The 18,204-nt window shown below is 52.5% G+C and overlaps 1 protein-coding gene across 2 annotated transcripts in view; it reads right to left on the reverse strand.

The window, feature by feature from the left end:
* The window catches only part of DERL1 (derlin 1), a 41,283-nt gene extending 31,981 nt beyond the window's left edge, over nucleotides 1-9,302 (reverse strand). For both annotated transcript variants that reach the window (XR_013277707.1, XM_077493272.1), the window contains exon 1: nucleotides 9,050-9,302. Coding sequence is in view for 1 of the 2 variants with exons in the window: in XM_077493272.1 (XP_077349398.1) it covers nucleotides 9,050-9,202 (153 nt within the window). In the remaining variant the exon portion in view is untranslated. The remainder of the gene's footprint in view (nucleotides 1-9,049) is intronic.
* Between the last annotated feature and the right edge of the window lie 8,902 nt (nucleotides 9,303-18,204).

Here is an 18,204-nt window from a genome sequence, read left to right on the forward strand (position 1 = left end):
ATCAGTGCCAACTAGTGCCACCCCCAACCAGTGCCACCTGCCAGTGACAACTAGTGCAACCGCCAACCAGTGCCACCTGCCAATCAGTGCCACGTGCCAGTGCCACCGCCACCTGCCAGTGCCAATAGTGTCACCTGCCAATGCCAAACCAGTGTCACCTGCCAATGCCATCTGGCAGTTCCAAGTGCCTGCCACCGCCAATCAGTGTCACCCGCCACCGCCAATCAGTGCCACCGCCAGTGACTAGTGCAGCTGCCAACCAGGGCCACCTGCCAATCAGTGCCAAGTGCCACCTGACAGTTCCAAACCAGTGTCACCTGCCAGTGCCACCTGTTGCCAGCCTTACTCTTTCTGGTCAGCCCAAAACCCTGATGTAACAGCGTTTCATTGGAGTTATTGACTGGGTGCTCCATTGTGAGTTAGGGATAGGGGGGTGAAAATTAGTGGCGTTACCCCAGGAGCTGACAATCCATACCACTCTAAAAAAAGAAAAAAAAAAACTGGCTCCTAACTTTTTTAACTGGCTCCTAAATTCAAAGCAAATTTGTCAACCCCTGACCTAATCAGTCCGCTGCTGCTCTTCCACTGTCCACTCAGCAGCCTGGAGGTGGAGCCATGACAGCGCTGTATTCTTACTAGTCTAAATCTAAGTGAGAAAACGGGGTCCTTCTGTTAGTTCTGAGTGATGGGGTTGTGTAAATCCCAGGACTGGATGGACAGAAATACAAATCCATTTGAAAGGTGAAACATCTCCCTTACATGCATTTCATTTGGGCATTTAGCTGTATTCCCGGAAGTTTAGCTTTATTATAGAACTGAATTAGAATGCTCTAGGCTTCGGGTGGGGGTCAGACATTTATAGATGGAATGTGATCGTGCATAGACACAATAAACCAGATCAAACACCATTTGACAGAAAATGTCCAAATAATCCACCTCTACAGATGGCTTTTTTGGCGACAATGATTAACCACTTCAATACCAGTGTCCGGCCATTGGATAGTGTCCGCCCCGTACTGCGCAGGCGCATCGCTTGTGCAGTACGGAGGAGGAGGGGACTCTGAAAGTCTCCAAAGAACGGCGCCTGCGCACTGAGTCCAGGTTGAAGCCCCACCATTCAAGTGGACATACGGTTGCTCATAGTAACAGGGCCCCTCGCTTCACTTGCCGCGCTTCGGGCGCGGCCTCGCTGCGCTCGGCTATTTTTTATTCTGACTCTATGTCCACTTGGATAGTGGGGCTTGAACCTGGACTCACAGCGCAGGCGCTGTTTATCTTCGGAGATGTTCGGCTTCTCCTTGTCCTCCGTACTGCGCAAGTGGGCAGACACTATCTGATGGGGAACACTATATGACACATCACCGGCACTTATACACCTTCCTGCCCAGGCCAATTTTCAGCTGTCAGCGTTCTCACAATTTGAATGACAATTGCGCGGTCATGCGACGCTGCACCCAAACAAAAAAATTTATCTTTTTTTCCCCCCCTACAAATAAAACTCTCTTTTACTGGTATTTGATCACCTTTACAGTTGTTATTTTTGCGCTACAAATAAAAAACGAACGAAAATTTGGAAAAAAAATTAATCAAAAAGTTTCTTTGTTACAAAAACTTTCTAAAGTACATTTTTTCCCCCCTTCACTGATGGGCACTGGCAAGCAGCACTGATGGGAAGAAAAACATTTTTTAAAAGCACCCCATGCCGATGAACTCGCATGCAGAAGCGAACGCATACGCGAGTAGAACCTGCATTCAAACCACATGTGAGGTATCTCCGCGATCGTTAGAGCAAGAGCAATAATTCTAGACCTAGACCTCCTCTGTAACTCAAAACATGAAAACTGTAGAATTTTTAAACTTCGCCTATGGAGATTTTTAAGGGTAAAAGTTTGTCACCATTCCATGAGCGGGCACAACAGTGTGACATGTTGGGTATCAATTTACTCGGCGTTCACAGAGAAAAAAAAAAAAAAAAAAAAAAAAAAACTTTACTGTTGTCTTATTTTTTATTTTATTTAAAAAAAAAAAGTGCACGTGTAAGACTGCTCCACAAATACAGTGCGACAAAGGATTGCAACAGCCACCATTTTATTCTCTAGGGTGTTAGAAAAAAATATATAATGTTTGGGGGTTCTAAGTAATTTTCTAGCAAAAAAAATAAAAAAAAATAAAAAAATAAAAGGATTTTAACTTGTAAACAAGTGAGAAAAAGAGGCTTGGTTAAGGGTGCACACTTATGCAACTAAAAAATAAAAAAATAAAAATGTATATATAATTTTTTTTTCCTCAACCGAGTTGTACAGTTTAAAGGTCACATTTAGATCCCTTTCACACTGGCCCTAGGTTCCCACTGCTGGCCCCCATTGATCGGCGGGAGGAAGACAGGACAGAGCTCTGCCTATGTAAACAATACAGAGCTTCATCCCGTCAGCGGGGATGTGCCAGTTTGGGTTTGCCAAATAAAATACTTTGTGAAATCAGCACGAAAAAAAACACTGGCTAGGCACACATTATACCCTTTGATTGCCCTAGATGTTTAACCCCTTCCCAGCCAGTGTCAGTACAGTGACAGTGCATATTTTTAACACTGATCACTGTATTAGTGTTAGCGGTTCCCACAAAGTGTTAAGTGTCAGTTAGCATCAGAGTGCCCACCATACTATCAGTCCCCTTACAAGATGCTGGTCAATGCCCTTATTAGTATAGAAAAATCAAAAAATACATAAAAACATGCCAGTATATACGGTGCATCTGGAAAGTATTCACAGCGCTTCACTTTTTCCCATGAAGTCCAAGGAATGTGTAGACCTCTGAGCCAGGATTGTATTGAGGCACAGACCTGGGGAAGGGTACAGAAAAACTTCTGCAGCATTGAAGGTCCCAATGAGCACAGTGGCCTCCATCATCCGTAAAACGGGAGACGGTTAGAACCACCAGGACTCTTCCTAGAGCGGGCCGCCCAGCCAAACTGAGTGACTGGGGGAGAAGGGCCTTAGTCAGGGAAGTGACCAAGAACCCGATGGTCACTCTGTGGAGAGAGGAGAACCTTCCAGAAGAACAACCATCTCTCCAGCACTCCACCAATCAGGCCTGTATGGTAGAGAGGCCAGACAGATGCCACTCCTCAGTAAAAGGCACCTGAAGGACTGACCACGAGAAACAAAATTTTCTGGTCTGATGAAATAAAGACTGACCTCTTTGGCCTCAATGGCAAAGTGTAATGTCTGGAGGAAACCAGGCACTGCTCATCACCTGGCCAATACCAGCCTTACAGTGAAGCATGGTGGTGGAAGCATTATGCTGTGGGGATGTTTTCAGTGGCAGGAACTGGGAGACTAGTCAGGATCAAGGGAAAGATGAATGCAGCAATGCAATGCACAGAGACATCCTTGATAAAAACCTTCTCCAGAGCGCTCTGGACCTCAGACTGGGGAGAAGGTTCATCTTCCAACAGGACAACGACCCTAAGCACAGTCTAGATAACAAAAGAGTGGCTACAGGACAACTCTAACTGTCCTTGATCGGCCCAGCCAGAGCCCAGACCTGAACCCAATTGAACATCTCTGGAAAGATCTGAAAATGGCCATGCACCGACGCTCCTCACCCAACCTCATGGAGCTTGAGAGGTCCTGCAAAGAAGAATGGGAGAAGCTGCCCAAAAATAGGTGTGCCAAGCTTGTAGCATCATACTCAAAAAGACTTGAGGCTGTAATTGGTGCCAAAGGAGCTTCACCAAAGTATTGAGAAAAGGCTGTGAATACTTCTGTACATGGGATTTTATTTTCATTTTTAATAAATTTGCAAAGATTTCAAAACAAATTTCTCTCCCGTTGTCATTATGGGGTATTGTTTGTAGAATTTTTAAGGAAAATAATAAATGTAATCTATTTCGGAAGAAGGCTGTAAAATAAACAAAATGTGGAAAAAGCGAAACGCTGTGAATACTTTCCGGATGCATCGTATTTATATACCATAATATACGATGGGGGGGGGGGGGGGGGGGGGGGGGGGGTCAAATGATGCCGCTCATCACCAAGACAGACAGACTTTTCCTGCCAGGAGATCCAATATTTTTCCACTTTCTTTAACCACTTCAACAGCATAGGACCTCTATGGACATCCATGGGTTGAAGTGGTTATACTGGGACGATAGCGGCACCTGCAGGTGGCTTCATTCCAGTATCAAAATTGCAGCCAGCGATTCCTTGTAAGACACCCCCCCCCCCCACCTTTCCTGGGCTCTGCCATCCAATCGCAGAGCCTGGGAGCAATACGACTCTAGCTGTGACGGCGGTACTACACAGAGGAACCGGCGCTGTTGCTCTCTCTTTGTGACTGCGGAAACGTCTGGTTTCGGTTCTTTGTTTATCTGGAAAAAGCTGATCAGACCAATCAGTGATTGACTGCAAGGGAGGCCAGAGAAGAGATCTAGAGTCTAATAGACCTCAGATCTCTCCATAAAGAAGACCTGTCACATCCCATGCTATCACAAGGGATGTTGTTCCTTGTGATAGCAATAAAGTTAATAAAAAAAAAAAAAAAGTTTTGTATAAAATAAAAAATAATAAAGCAACTCTGTGTTCCCTGTGCACAAATGCTAATGTGTACACAAGTCGTGCACCTGTATGTAAATGGCATTCACATGTGAGGGATCGTTGCGATCGTTAGAGTGAGAGCGATAATTCCAGCACTGGACCTCCTCTGTAACTTAAAACTGGTAACCTGTGAAGGCACTTAAATCTCTGCCTATGAAGTATCGCATATGACATATTTGGTATCTATCTACTCGGCAAAACAACATCCTTTATATTTTAACAAAAAAGAGGGGGGGGCGGGGGGTAAGAGTAATGAGACGATAATGGTAGGTGGGCTGGGGACAGAGGCAATAGGTAGGTTTTTTTTTGGGGGGGGGGGGGGGACAGAGGCGCGTAGCCGGTAGGTGGGGGGGGGACAGAGGCGCGTAGCCGGTAGGTGGGGGGGGGACAGAGGCGCGTAGCCGGTAGGTGGGGGGGGGGACAGAGGCGCGTAGCCGGTAGGTGGGGGGGGGACAGAGGCGCGTAGCCGGTAGGTGGGGGGGGGGACAGAGGCGCGTAGCCGGTAGGTGGGGGGGGGGACAGAGGCGCGTAGCCGGTAGGTGGGGGGGGGGGGGACAGAGGCGCGTAGCCGGTAGGTGGGGGGGGGGGGACAGAGGCGCGTAGCCGGTAGGTGGGGGGGGGGACAGAGGCGCTTAGCCGGTAGGTGGGGGGGGGGACAGAGGCGCTTAGCCGGTAGGTGGGGGGGGACAGAGGCGCTTAGCCGGTAGGTGGGGGGGGACAGAGGCGCTTAGGCGGGGGGGGGGGACAGAGGCGCTTAGGCGGGGGGGGGGGACAGAGGCGCTTAGGCGGGGGGGGGGGGACAGAGGCGCTTAGGCGGGGGGGGGGGGACAGAGGCGCTTAGGCGGGGGGGGGGGACAGAGGCGCTTAGGCGGGGGGGGGGACAGAGGCGCTTAGGCGGGGGGGGGGGACAGAGGCGCTTAGGCGGGGGGGGGGGACAGAGGCGCTTAGGCGGGGGGGGGGGACAGAGGCGCTTAGGCGGGGGGGGGACAGAGGCGCTTAGGCGGGGGGGGGGGACAGAGGCGCTTAGGCGGGGGGGGGACAGAGGCGCTTAGGCGGGGGGGGGGGACAGAGGCGCTTAGGCGGGGGGGGGGGGGACAGAGGCGCTTAGGCGGGGGGGGGGGGGGACAGAGGCGCTTAGGCGGGGGGGGGGGACAGAGGCGCTTAGGCGGGGGGGGGGGGACAGAGGCGCTTAGGCGGGGGGGGGGGGGACAGAGGCGCTTAGGCGGGGGGGGGGGGACAGAGGCGCTTAGGCGGGGGGGGGGGGGACAGAGGCGCTTAGGCGGGGGGGGGGGGGGGGACAGAGGCGCTTAGGCGGGGGGGGGACAGAGGCGCTTAGGCGGGGGGGGGGGGGGGACAGAGGCGCTTAGGCGGGGGGGGACAGAGGCGCTTAGGCGGGGGGGGACAGAGGCGCTTAGGCGGGGGGGGACAGAGGCGCTTAGGCGGGGGGGGACAGAGGCGCTTAGGCGGGGGGGGGACAGAGGCGCTTAGGCGGGGGGGGGACAGAGGCGCTTAGGCGGGGGGGGGACAGAGGCGCTTAGGCGGGGGGGGGGGGGGGACAGAGGCGCTTAGGCGGGGGGGGGGGGGGGACAGAGGCGCTTAGGCGGGGGGGGGGGGACAGAGGCGCTTAGGCGGGCGGGGGGGGGGGGACAGAGGCGCTTAGGCGGGGGGGGGGGGGGGGGACAGAGGCGCTTAGGCGGGGGGGGGGGGGGGGACAGAGGCGCTTAGGCGGGGGGGGGGGGGGGGACAGAGGCGCTTAGGCGGGGGGGGGGGGACAGAGGCGCTTAGGCGGGGGGGGGACAGAGGCGCTTAGGCGGGGGGGGGACAGAGGCGCTTAGGCGGGGGGGGGACAGAGGCGCTTAGGCGGGGGGGGGACAGAGGCGCTTAGGCGGGGGGGGACAGAGGCGCTTAGGCGGGGGGGGACAGAGGCGCTTAGGCGGGGGGGGGACAGAGGCGCTTAGGCGGGGGGGGGGACAGAGGCGCTTAGGCGGGGGGGGGGACAGAGGCGCTTAGGCGGGGGGGGGGACAGAGGCGCTTAGGCGGGGGGGGGACAGAGGCGCTTAGGCGGGGGGGGGGACAGAGGCGCTTAGGCGGGGGGGGGGACAGAGGCGCTTAGGCGGGGGGGGGGACAGAGGCGCTTAGGCGGGGGGGGGACAGAGGCGCTTAGGCGGGGGGGGGGACAGAGGCGCTTAGGCGGGGGGGGGGGACAGAGGCGCTTAGGCGGGGGGGGGGGACAGAGGCGCTTAGGCGGGGGGGACAGAGGCGCTTAGGCGGGGGGGACAGAGGCGCTTAGGCGGGGGGGGACAGAGGCGCTTAGGCGGGGGGGGGACAGAGGCGCTTAGGCGGGGGGGGACAGAGGCGCTTAGGCGGGGGGGGGGCGGACAGATGCGCTTAGGCGGGGGGGGGGGGGGGCGGACAGAGGCGCTTAGGCGGGGGGGGGCGGACAGAGGCGCTTAGGCGGGGGGGGGGGCGGACAGAGGCGCTTAGGCGGGGGGGGGGGGCGGACAGAGGCGCTTAGGCGGGGGGGGGGGGCGGACAGAGGCGCTTAGGCGGGGGGGGGGGGCGGACAGAGGCGCTTAGGCGGGGGGGGGGGGCGGACAGAGGTGCTTAGGCGGGGGGGACAGAGGCGCGTAGCCAGTAGGTGGGGGGGGGACAGAGGCGCGTAGCCGGTAGGTGGGGGGGGGACAGAGGCGCTTAGGCGGGGGGGGGACAGAGGCGCGTAGCCGGTAGGTGGGGGGGGACAGAGGCGCGTAGCCGGTAGGTGGGGGGGGACAGAGGCGCGTAGCCGGTAGGTGGGGGGGGACAGAGGCGCGTAGCCGGTAGGTGGGGGGGGGGACAGAGGCGCGTAGCCGGTAGGTGGGGGGGGGGACAGAGGCGCGTAGCCGGTAGGTGGGGGGGGGACAGAGGCGCGTAGCCGGTAGGTGGGGGGGGGACAGAGGCGCGTAGCCGGTAGGTGGGGGGGGGGGACAGAGGCGCGTAGCCGGTAGGTGGGGGGGGGGGACAGAGGCGCGTAGCCGGTAGGTGGGGGGGGACAGAGGCGCTTAGCCGGTGGGTGGGGGGGGGACAGAGGCGCTTAGGCGGGGGGGGGGGACAGAGGCGCTTAGGCGGGGGGGGGGGACAGAGGCGCTTAGGCGGGGGGGGGGGACAGAGGCGCGTAGCCGGTAGGTGGGGGGGGACAGAGGCGCGTAGCCGGTAGGTGGGGGGGGACAGAGGCGCGTAGCCGGTAGGTGGGGGGGGACAGAGGCGCGTAGCCGGTAGGTGGGGGGGGACAGAGGCGCGTAGCCGGTAGGTGGGGGGGGACAGAGGCGCGTAGCCGGTAGGTGGGGGGGGACAGAGGCGCGTAGCCGGTAGGTGGGGGGGGACAGAGGCGCGTAGCCGGTAGGTGGGGGGGGGACAGAGGCGCGTAGCCGGTAGGTGGGGGGGGACAGAGGCGCGTAGCCGGTAGGTGGGGGGGGACAGAGGCGCGTAGCCGGTAGGTGGGGGGGGACAGAGGCGCGTAGCCGGTAGGTGGGGGGGACAGAGGCGCGTAGCCGGTAGGTGGGGGGGGACAGAGGCGCGTAGCCGGTAGGTGGGGGGGGGACAGAGGCGCGTAGCCGGTAGGTGGGGGGGGGGACAGAGGCGCGTAGCCGGTAGGTGGGGGGGGGGACAGAGGCGCGTAGCCGGTAGGTGGGGGGGGGACAGAGGCGCGTAGCCGGTAGGTGGGGGGGGGGACAGAGGCGCGTAGCCGGTAGGTGGGGGGGGGGGACAGAGGCGCGTAGCCGGTAGGTGGGGGGGGGGGACAGAGGCGCGTAGCCGGTAGGTGGGGGGGGGGGACAGAGGCGCGTAGCCGGTAGGTGGGGGGGGGGACAGAGGCGCGTAGCCGGTAGGTGGGGGGGGGACAGAGGCGCGTAGCCGGTAGGTGGGGGGGGACAGAGGCGCGTAGCCGGTAGGTGGGGGGGGACAGAGGCGCGTAGCCGGTAGGTGGGGGGGGACAGAGGCGCGTAGCCGGTAGGTGGGGGGGGACAGAGGCGCGTAGCCGGTAGGTGGGGGGGGACAGAGGCGCGTAGCCGGTAGGTGGGGGGGGGGACAGAGGCGCGTAGCCGGTAGGTGGGGGGGGACAGAGGCGCGTAGCCGGTAGGTGGGGGGGGACAGAGGCGCGTAGCCGGTAGGTGGGGGGGGACAGAGGCGCGTAGCCGGTAGGTGGGGGGGGACAGAGGCGCGTAGCCGGTAGGTGGGGGGGACAGAGGCGCGTAGCCGGTAGGTGGGGGGGGGGGGACAGAGGCGCGTAGCCGGTAGGTGAGGGACAGAGGCGCGTAGCCGGTAGGTGAGGGACAGAGGTGGGTAGGTGGGACAGAGGCGTGTAGTTGGTATCTCTGGCCCGGTGGCCCGCTCTGGTGGACGGTTGGAGTGCTGGGTAGACATCCCCCATGTCAGGGGCTCCTGTCCCCGGTAGGTGGGTCCGGTGATCGGACATGTACCTGGAACTTGTACAGGAAGTACTCCGGCCACAGGATCAGGTAGACCGGGTTGATGAGGCCGAGCTTGCCCAGCAGAGGGACGGCGATGGATGCGGCGAACCAGTACCGGGTGATGAGCGGGATGCTGCGGAACCAGTCCCCGAGGTCTGACATGGCGGCGATGTCAGCGGGACACACCGGGTCCGGTACCTACGACGTCACGCGCCCACCGCTGACGTGTCCGCTCCGAATTCGATCAATCAGACCCCGCCCCTATTCGCTGTCACATGATGATCACGCCCTCCCCTCTCGAACGGATAATCACAGGGGGTGGGGTTACATAAAATGCCGTCACGTGACAGCTGGCATGGAGTATACACAAGTCACGTGTCAGAGATAAAAAAAGTTGTGTTGAATGAACTGTCAGATCCACAGCTCCCAACTGTCCCTGATTTGGAGCAATGTCCCTCTGTCCCTCATTCCCCCTCATTTTTGTCTGATCTATATAGTTGTTTATAAAATGCACTTTTTATCTATTAAAAAGTGTTTTCCAGCACAAAACCTGTCATCTGATTTCTAAATTGCTGAATTGTAAAGTCAAAAAGCCAATATAAAGGAATATTAGTGGTAAAAAAGCACTTGTGGGATTTTTTTGTACAATTCTCCTTTAAGGGGGCGTGGCAAGGGGTGTGTCCTATGCCTGCATACTTTTGCTGATAAGTGTCCCTCATTCCCATCTCAATAAGTTGGGAGATGTGCAGATCCTATGTAGGATGTGTAGTTCATATACATAGCTCCCAACTGTCCCTGATTTTGAGGGAATGTCCCTGATTTGGAGCAATATCCCTCATTCCTCCTCATTCCCCCTCATTTTGGTCTGATCTATATAGTTGTATATAAAATGTACTTTTTATCCTTAAAAAAGTGTTTCCCAGTCCTAAATCTTCCATCCAAATTCTAAATTGCTGTATTTGTAAATTTTAAATGCCAATATAAAGGAATAGTAATGGTAAAAAAAAAAGTCCTTTTGAATTTATTAACCTTTTGTTTTAGGTTAATTCTCCTTTAAGGGGGTGTGGCAGGGGGTGTCTCCTATGCCTACATACATTTTCTAGTAGGTGTCCCTCATTCCCATCTCAGAATGTTGGGAGGTATGGGGATTCTATGTAGGATGTGTAGTCAGTGTCTGGAATCAGGCAGTGCGGAGGACACACCCCCTTACTTTAGTACGAGTACCAATACTTTTTAAAAGTACTCGCCAATACCAGTTATTGATGCCCATTGCCTAGAAAGGGTAGGTAGTTGGGTGAGGGGGGTAGTTGAGGGGTGGGATAGGGGTTTGTGTGGTGGGAGGGATGGGGAAGGGTTGTGATTTCCAGGGGGGGGGGGTCATTGGGAGATGGCTGGAAGGGACCTCTAGCTTGTTAAATTGGAGCGGTAGAGGATCGGGCACAAGGGCTGGGCTATGTACAACGCATCTGGAAAGTATTCACAGCGCTTCACTTTTTCCAAATTTTGTTATGTTACAGCCTTTTTCCAAAATGGATTAAATTCCTTATGTACCTCAAAATTCTACAAACAATACTCCATAATGACAACGTGAAAGGTTTGTTTTGTAATCTTTGCAAATTTATTAAAAATAAAAAACAAAAGTATTCAGTGCATCTGGAAAGTATTCACAGTGCTTCACTTTTTCCACATTTTTTTTAATGTTACAGCCTTCTTCCAAAATGGATTAAATGCGTTATTTTTCCTCAAACGTCTAGAAAAAATACCCCATAATCACAACAAGAAAGAAGTTTGTTTGAAATCTTTGCAAATTTATAAAAAAAAAAAAAATGAAAAAAATCCCATCTACAGTACATAAGTATTCACAGCCTTTGCTCCATACTTTGGTGAAGCACCAATTACAGCCTCAAGTCTTTTTTGAGTATGATGCTACAAGCTTGGCATACCTATTTTTGAGTAGTTTCTCCCATTCTTCTTTGCAGGACCTCTCAAGCTCCATCAGGTTGGATGGGGAGCAACGGTGCACAGCCATTTTCAGATGTCTCTGGAGATGTTCAATCAAGGTAAAGTCTGGGCCATTCCTCGAGGACATTAATGCCCTGTACACACATTCAGACATTGATCGGACATTCCTACAACAAAATCTATTGATTTTTTCCGAAGGATGTTAAACTTGTCTTGCCTACACACAGTCACACAAAGTTGGTCGGAAATTGCAAACATTAAGAACGTGGTGACGTACAACACATACGACAAGCCGAGAAAACTGAAGTTCAATAGCCAGTGCGGCTCTTCTGCTTGATTTCGAGCATGCATGGAACTTTGTGCGTCGGAGTTGTGTACACACGATTGGAATTTCCGACAACAAAACGGATTTTGTTGTGGGAAAATTTGAGATCCAGATATCAGATTTTGTGTGCCGGAAATTCCGATGGAAAATGTCTGATGGAGCCTACACATGGTCGGAATTTCCGACAAAAAGCTCCCATCGAAAATTTTCCGCCAGAAAATCCAACCGTGTGTATGGGGCATTAGAGTTGTCCCATAGCCACTCCTTTGTTATCTTGGCTGTGTACTTGGGGTCATTGTCCTGTTGGAATATGAACCGTCTCCCTGGTCTGAGGTCCAGTGCACTTCATGGAGCGTCTGCTTTGAAAGCCCACGTGAAAGGACCCTTACGTGTTTGGTCATTGGGAAGAATTCCCTCTAATGCCGTGTACATGCGGTCGGACTTTCCGGCAGAAAAGGTCAGACGGGTTCATTTCATCGAATAGTCCGATCGTGTGTGGGCTTCATCTGACTTTTCCTTTTGAAAAATCTGCCAGATCTAGAAATAGAACGTTTTAAATCTTTCCGATGGAATCAATTTCTTTTGGGAAAACCGTTCGTCTGTATGCTGTTCCGACGCAGCAAAAACTACGCAAGGGCAGCTATTGGACTTCCTTTTTCTAGTCCCGGCCTACGTATTGTACATCACTGCGTTGTAAACGATCGGACCTTGGTGTGATCGTGTGTAGGAAAGTCAGTTTCAGCGGACTCCGTCTTAACTCCATCAGAAAAACCGTCATGCCGCGTACACGCGATCGGAATTCCACTGTGTGTATGCTCCGTCGGAATTTAGCTGTCCTAATTTCCGCCAGCCAAAAATTGAGAGCAACTTTTTATTGGAAATTTCCGATCGTGTGTATGTAATTCCGGCACGCCAAAACTCACACATGCTCAGATTCAACAGGGCCTGAACAATTGGGCCTTAGGCACTGCTTGCTGGTGGCACGACACTGCAACCTCTCCCAGATACTGTAGTTGGAGTTCAGGAATGGGCCCTGCTGCAAAGCATTGCATCAAAAAATTTAATTACATGCCCCTGTTAAACAGGGGCTGAAAAATTGGGCCTTAGGCACTGGTGCTGGTCCCACGACACTGCAACCTCTCCCATATACTCTAGTTGGAGTGCAGGAATGAGCCCTGCTGCAAAGCATTGCATCCAAAATTGTAATTACACGCCCCTGTTAAACGGGCTGAAAAATTGGGCTGGTGGCGTCACCCAGAACAAAAAATGTTCTTCCAAGCTATCAGCAGGATCATTGAGGAGGAAGAGAATAGTCAGTCAACATAACAGGACAGTCACTCAGCATCAGCATAGGCAGTCTTGAAGAGATGTGACATTTCCAAAAAAATTATTCGGTTACATTAGCTTCAGGTGTTTGGTAGCTGGTGGTGATCCAAGACTGATTTATCTTTATGAAGGTCAGACGATCCACCGAGTCGGTGGATAGGCACACCCTGTGATCGGTTACAAAGCCTCCAGCAGCACTGAAGGTGCGCTCCGAAAGAACGCTGGATGCAGGACAGGCCAGTAGCTCAATTGCATACTGTGCAAGCTCTGGCCAGTGATCCATCCTCAAGACCCAGTAAGCCAGAGGATTTTCGGTGGGAAAGGTGTCCAAGTCTGACCTTGCCCCTAGGTATTCCTGCACCATGTAAATCAGACTCTGGCAATGGTTGCTGGAACCAATCATACCTTGGGGCTGCGGACTAAAAAATTGACTGAACGCATCGGTCAGACGGCCACCTTCTCCAACGCTCCCTCTGTGACTGACCGAAGCCTCAGCAACACGTTGTCCAGGACCAGGAGTTTGTAACCTCCCAGTATCTGGGAACGTATTGCACAGACCTTTCTGCAAGGCCTCCCAGAGATGTCTCATCCTCTGCTCCCTCTGCAATGGCAAGATAGGGTCCACAACCTTACCCTTGTACCGTGGATCAAGGAGAGTGGCCAGCCAGTAATGGTCCCTCTCCTTGATCCAAAGAATACAACGTTCCTTCCGCAGGCTTTGCAGGATCAGGGAGGCCATGCAGTGTAGGTTTACTGAGGCATTCGGTCTGGAGTCCTCTGGGTCACTAAGGACAACATGATCCGCAGCCACCTCCTCCCACCTCCTCCCAGCCACGTACTTCACTCCACGTGTTTCTTGGGACTGTAAATCATCCCTAAAAGACTGCTGATGCTGAGTGCCAGGCTCCACCTCCATGCTGACACGAGCCTCCTCCTCCTTGTCCTCTTCCTGTGTGATGGGTGGGACAGCAGGAACACTGTCTGGATAAAGGGGGCCTTGAGAGGCAAGGAAGTTCTCCTCTTCCTGCCTCTGTTCTGCCTCAAGTGCCCTGTCCATTATTCCACGCAGCGTATGCTCCAACATGTGGACAAGAGGTACAGTTTCACTGATGCATGCACTGTCACTGCTCACCATCCTTGTGGCCTCCTCAAACGGTGACAGGAGAGTGCATGCATCCCTGATCATGCCCCACTGGCGTGGTGAGAAAAAACCGAGCTCCCCTGACCCTGTCCTGGTGCCGTAGATGCACAGGTACTCATTGATGGCCCTCTGCTGCGTGTGCAGCCGCTGCAGCATGGCCAACGTTGAGTTCCACCTGGTGGGCATGTCACATATAAGGCGGTTCTTGGGCAGGTTCAACTCCTTTTTGAGCTCAACCAGCCGAGCACTGGCATTAAATGATCGGCAGAAATGCACAAAGACTTTTCTGGCCTGCCTCAGGACATCCTGTAAGCCTGGGTACCTGCCCAAGAACCGCTGCACCACCAGGTTAAGGACATGAGCCGCACAGGGCACATGGGTCAGTTGTCCCTGTCGGAGGGCGGAGAGAAGGTTGGTGCCATTGTCGCAAACCACCATTCCTGGCTTAAGCTGGCATGGCGTCAACCACCTCTCGGCCTGCCCCTGCAGAGCTGACAAAATATCTGCCCCAGTGTGGCTCCTGTCCCCCAAACAAACTAGAGCAAGCACGGCATGGCCTCTTTTAGCCTGCGTACTTGCGTAGCCCCTTGAATGCCTATGGAGCACCACTGGTTCAGAGGACAGAGCACTGGAAGAGGCCATGGAGGAAGAAGAAGAGGGGGGGTGGAGGAGAGAGGTGTGTCACAACCAGTAGTAGCATTTTGGAGGCATGGTGGCAGAACAACCTCCAACACTACTGCACCTTGTCCGGCATCCTTCCCAGCTGCCCAATGGGCGTGAAAGAAAGGTAACGTCCCTGTCTATGCTTGCTGGACCATGAGTCAGCGGTAATATGCACCTTACCACTGACCTCCCTGTCCAGCGAGGCATGGACATTGCCTTCCACATGCCGGTAGAGAGCCGGAATCGCCTTCCATGAGAAAAAGTGGCGTTTGGGGACCTGCCACTGAGGAACCGCACATTGCACAAAGTCACGGAAGGGGGCCGAGTCTACCAACTGAAAAGGCAGCAGCTGAAGTGCTAGCAATTTAGCCAAGCTAACATTCAACCGCTGGGCATGTGGATGTCTGGGAGTGAACTTCTTTTGACGGTCCAGCAGCTGGGGCAGGGAAATTTGCCTGGTACAATCGGACGACGGTGTACTGCTAGCAGAGTACCCGCAAGTACTTGACTATGACACACCTAATTCTACACCTTTATTCCTCTCAGTGCAGGTTTCAGAGAGGACTGAAGGTCTAGTGGGGTTGGAGATCCCAGCTGATGAGGAGCAAGGAGAGGTCCGCTTTGTTCTTTGGTGTGGGTCTTCAAGGTACGCTTGCCAGCGAGCTGCATGGCAGGTCAACATATGTCTGGTCAAGCATGTGGTGCCCAAGCCGCTGATGTTTTGGCCACGCGAGATACGCTTGAGACATATGTTGCAAATAGCAGTGGTGCGATCTGATGCACTCATCTCAAAAAAGGCCCACACCAAAGAACTTTTGGAATAACGCGCAGAGGCAGCACCCTGCACAGACGGAGCTCTGCGGTGTGATTCAGTCGGTGTGCTGCCCCTAAGCTATCCCCCGGAGGGCATCCTGCCTCATTGGAGATGTGCCTCCTCCTCTCTTCTATCAGGCACCCACATGGAGTCAGTGACCTCATCATCCCTTCCCTTTTCATCACTGGAGCAAACCTGGCAGTATGCTGCAGCTGGTGGAACATGACTGCCAGATTGCTGTCCTTCTTGAGCATCCCCTCTCTCTGCGCTCACGCTACTGCCTTCCTCTAGCTGGGCATCATCATCAGAGCCTTCGAAACACTGGGCATCTGTTAGAAAAGTTTTAAATGTTTATTGTGTGACTATTATAAAAACAATAGTCCTGAGACTGATTTGTTAAAAAGCTTACTTCTGAGCACATTATTGTATTAACTCATTGTATTGTTTTGTCCTAATTAACTCCATAGTAAGTAGGATGATTAGATTTAACTAAATATGATAGCCTAAGAATGCACGGAACATGTATAGCTTATAAAGTGCAAGCCTGTGCCATGACACGTTATTTATGTTCTTTCAGCCAATAGAAGCACGGAGATGTTATTCTTGTGGGATATGTGAGGGCGGAACACTTTCTTTTGTTGAGACTTTTTCTTCAGCTTTCGTCCTGTAAGCATGTCTCCCTGTTGTGGGCCACATCAGAAATAAATTGTTTGCTTCTCAGAACACCTGATGTATTTTTTTACTGATCACAAGGGAATTTCCTAACATTTTTGGTCTTTCGAGCCGGGAGCAACACGCTGGTTTTCAGATCAGACGGCCCGACAACACTTCGGTGAGTATTGGACTTTGAAGCTCACCGAACCTTACAAGTCCCCCCAATCAATGTTATTTGGTGAAAAAGGGGCGGGGCCATAGATCTGAATTCCACTGTCTGTTTCCGAACCTTGTGTGATCCAGTCCAGGTGTTTGAGAGGTAAGATAATTTAAATTATTCTTAATTCTTTCTGAGTCTTTTCTTCTCTTTCTCTTGCTTCTGGTTTAATGTGTTGTAATTGCCGACATTGGTATTGATCGTATAATATCTAGATGATCCAGTGCTCGTAGACAGAGACACTTGGGGACGTTGTCTAAGGTAAAAAATTACGTCGCCCGCTGTCCGGACAGATAACAAAAAGATTTGAGGTATACCGAATGTCAGAGGTTGATTGCCTGACTATTTTAAGCGCTGTTTAGTTAAGTGATCTACAAAGATCGCAAGGCTAATTTTCTTCTGTGTGTGTTTACTTTATCTTTGTTGATGTTTTTTTTTCTCTTGTATTGACATGGTTTTTGTGCTGGTATTTCTCAGCAGATAAGAAGGCAAATTCACTGAACTCTCTCCCCCTCCCCCTCCCCTCATGGAAGGATTTCTCCTGATCCTGCAAGACGTTGTAAAAGTTAACCCTTGATTAGCTATGACAATACAGAAGGGTTATATTGTATATATTGAAACTTAGCATAAAAGAAAAAGAAGGTAGATGGCATTTTGGAGTAAATAGAATGAATGTTGTAGAATTATCAGGTGGCTTGATGAATGTGAAAAGAAATGAAAAAAAAAAAAGGCTGAGGATTTTTTCATTGCTACGAAGGTCAAGAAGCTGTTTCTCAGAAACAAGAAAATGCAGATTGCCTGACAGAGGTTAATTTGTGCATCTGTGAAAATATTAGGACTTTTGGTGGGAAAAAGAGTTTGAAAAATAGTCTAAGTAAATATTTATATTGGATTGGAGTTATTTTTAGAATTCATAGACTTTCAACTGTGAAGTGTTAATGATGCAATGCTGTTTATATTTGGGTACATTTATAAAGTCAAAAGGCAAAGTTCAAAAAAAAGTATGGGTTAAAAATGGCAGCGTATTGGCTTCAGCATGCTAAAATTAGGGTAGAAGGAAAAAGGACAAAGGAAAAATGCCAAGCCCAATTGCCCCTAGTGGACAAAGAGGATGATCTCATCTGCTGTACCCAGAGACCACCTCCCTATGGTGGTCCTCCCCCTCAGGTGCAAGTAACTGCTCAGAGTAACACCTTCCCTGTGACATCCACCCATCAAAGGAACCGCCTCTGAACAAAACCCCAATTCCACTTCCTCAATCTCTCCAGACAGTAGTTCAGTCTTGGAGATGAACAGATCGATCCTTGAAACATTAACTGACGCCATAACTCATGTACTAGGTGCCCCAGCAGGAGCCAAGAGACTAAGTAAACCTCCTATTAGGTATGGTGTGGAGGACGGTGAGGAATACCCCTTGATAGAGGTCCCAAACCCAAGGGGAGGACAGAATGATGCACTGGGCCAGCCATATCCCTTGACTATGACTGTTTTTCGACCATGGACTGACAGTGATATACAAAAGGCTACAGAACACATAAAACATCCAAAATTAGGTCCAGCTGAATTCATTGAAAACATAGAGGGATTACGGAACAGTTATAAATTGAATGGGGTGGAAGTAGAGAGAGCCCTGAGGAGAGTATTAGGGTCAGATTGGGCTTCGGTAAAGGGGGATTGGGACCCCTGCGCCCCAGCAAATGCACATGGACGGGGGGATCCATTGCTTCCAGAAAGCCCAGACTTAGGAAACAGGTTGACTGCCCTACTGAACAGATGCCAGCTTAGATGGGTACAACGGACTGATTGGCAAAAATAAATAAATAAATAAATATGACAGTACAAGAAGACAAAGAAAGTGTCAGTGACTACCTAAATAAATTACGAGAGATTTTTAGAGTGTTCTCCGGGCTCCCCAAAGCTGAAGATGTGAATAGTGCATATTAGCAACAGCTAAAGATTGCTTTTTTAAATGGATTGAAACAGGATCATAAGGATTACATTGTTTAAAACATGGTTACTTACCGAACTGCATCAGTTTTAGATGTTTTACAATATGCTAAGC

Source organism: Lithobates pipiens, unplaced genomic scaffold (assembly GCF_037356315.1).
Source record: "Lithobates pipiens isolate NorthernLeopardFrog02 unplaced genomic scaffold, aLitPip1_a1.2 Scaffold_19, whole genome shotgun sequence".
NCBI lineage: Eukaryota > Metazoa > Chordata > Amphibia > Anura > Ranidae > Lithobates > Lithobates pipiens.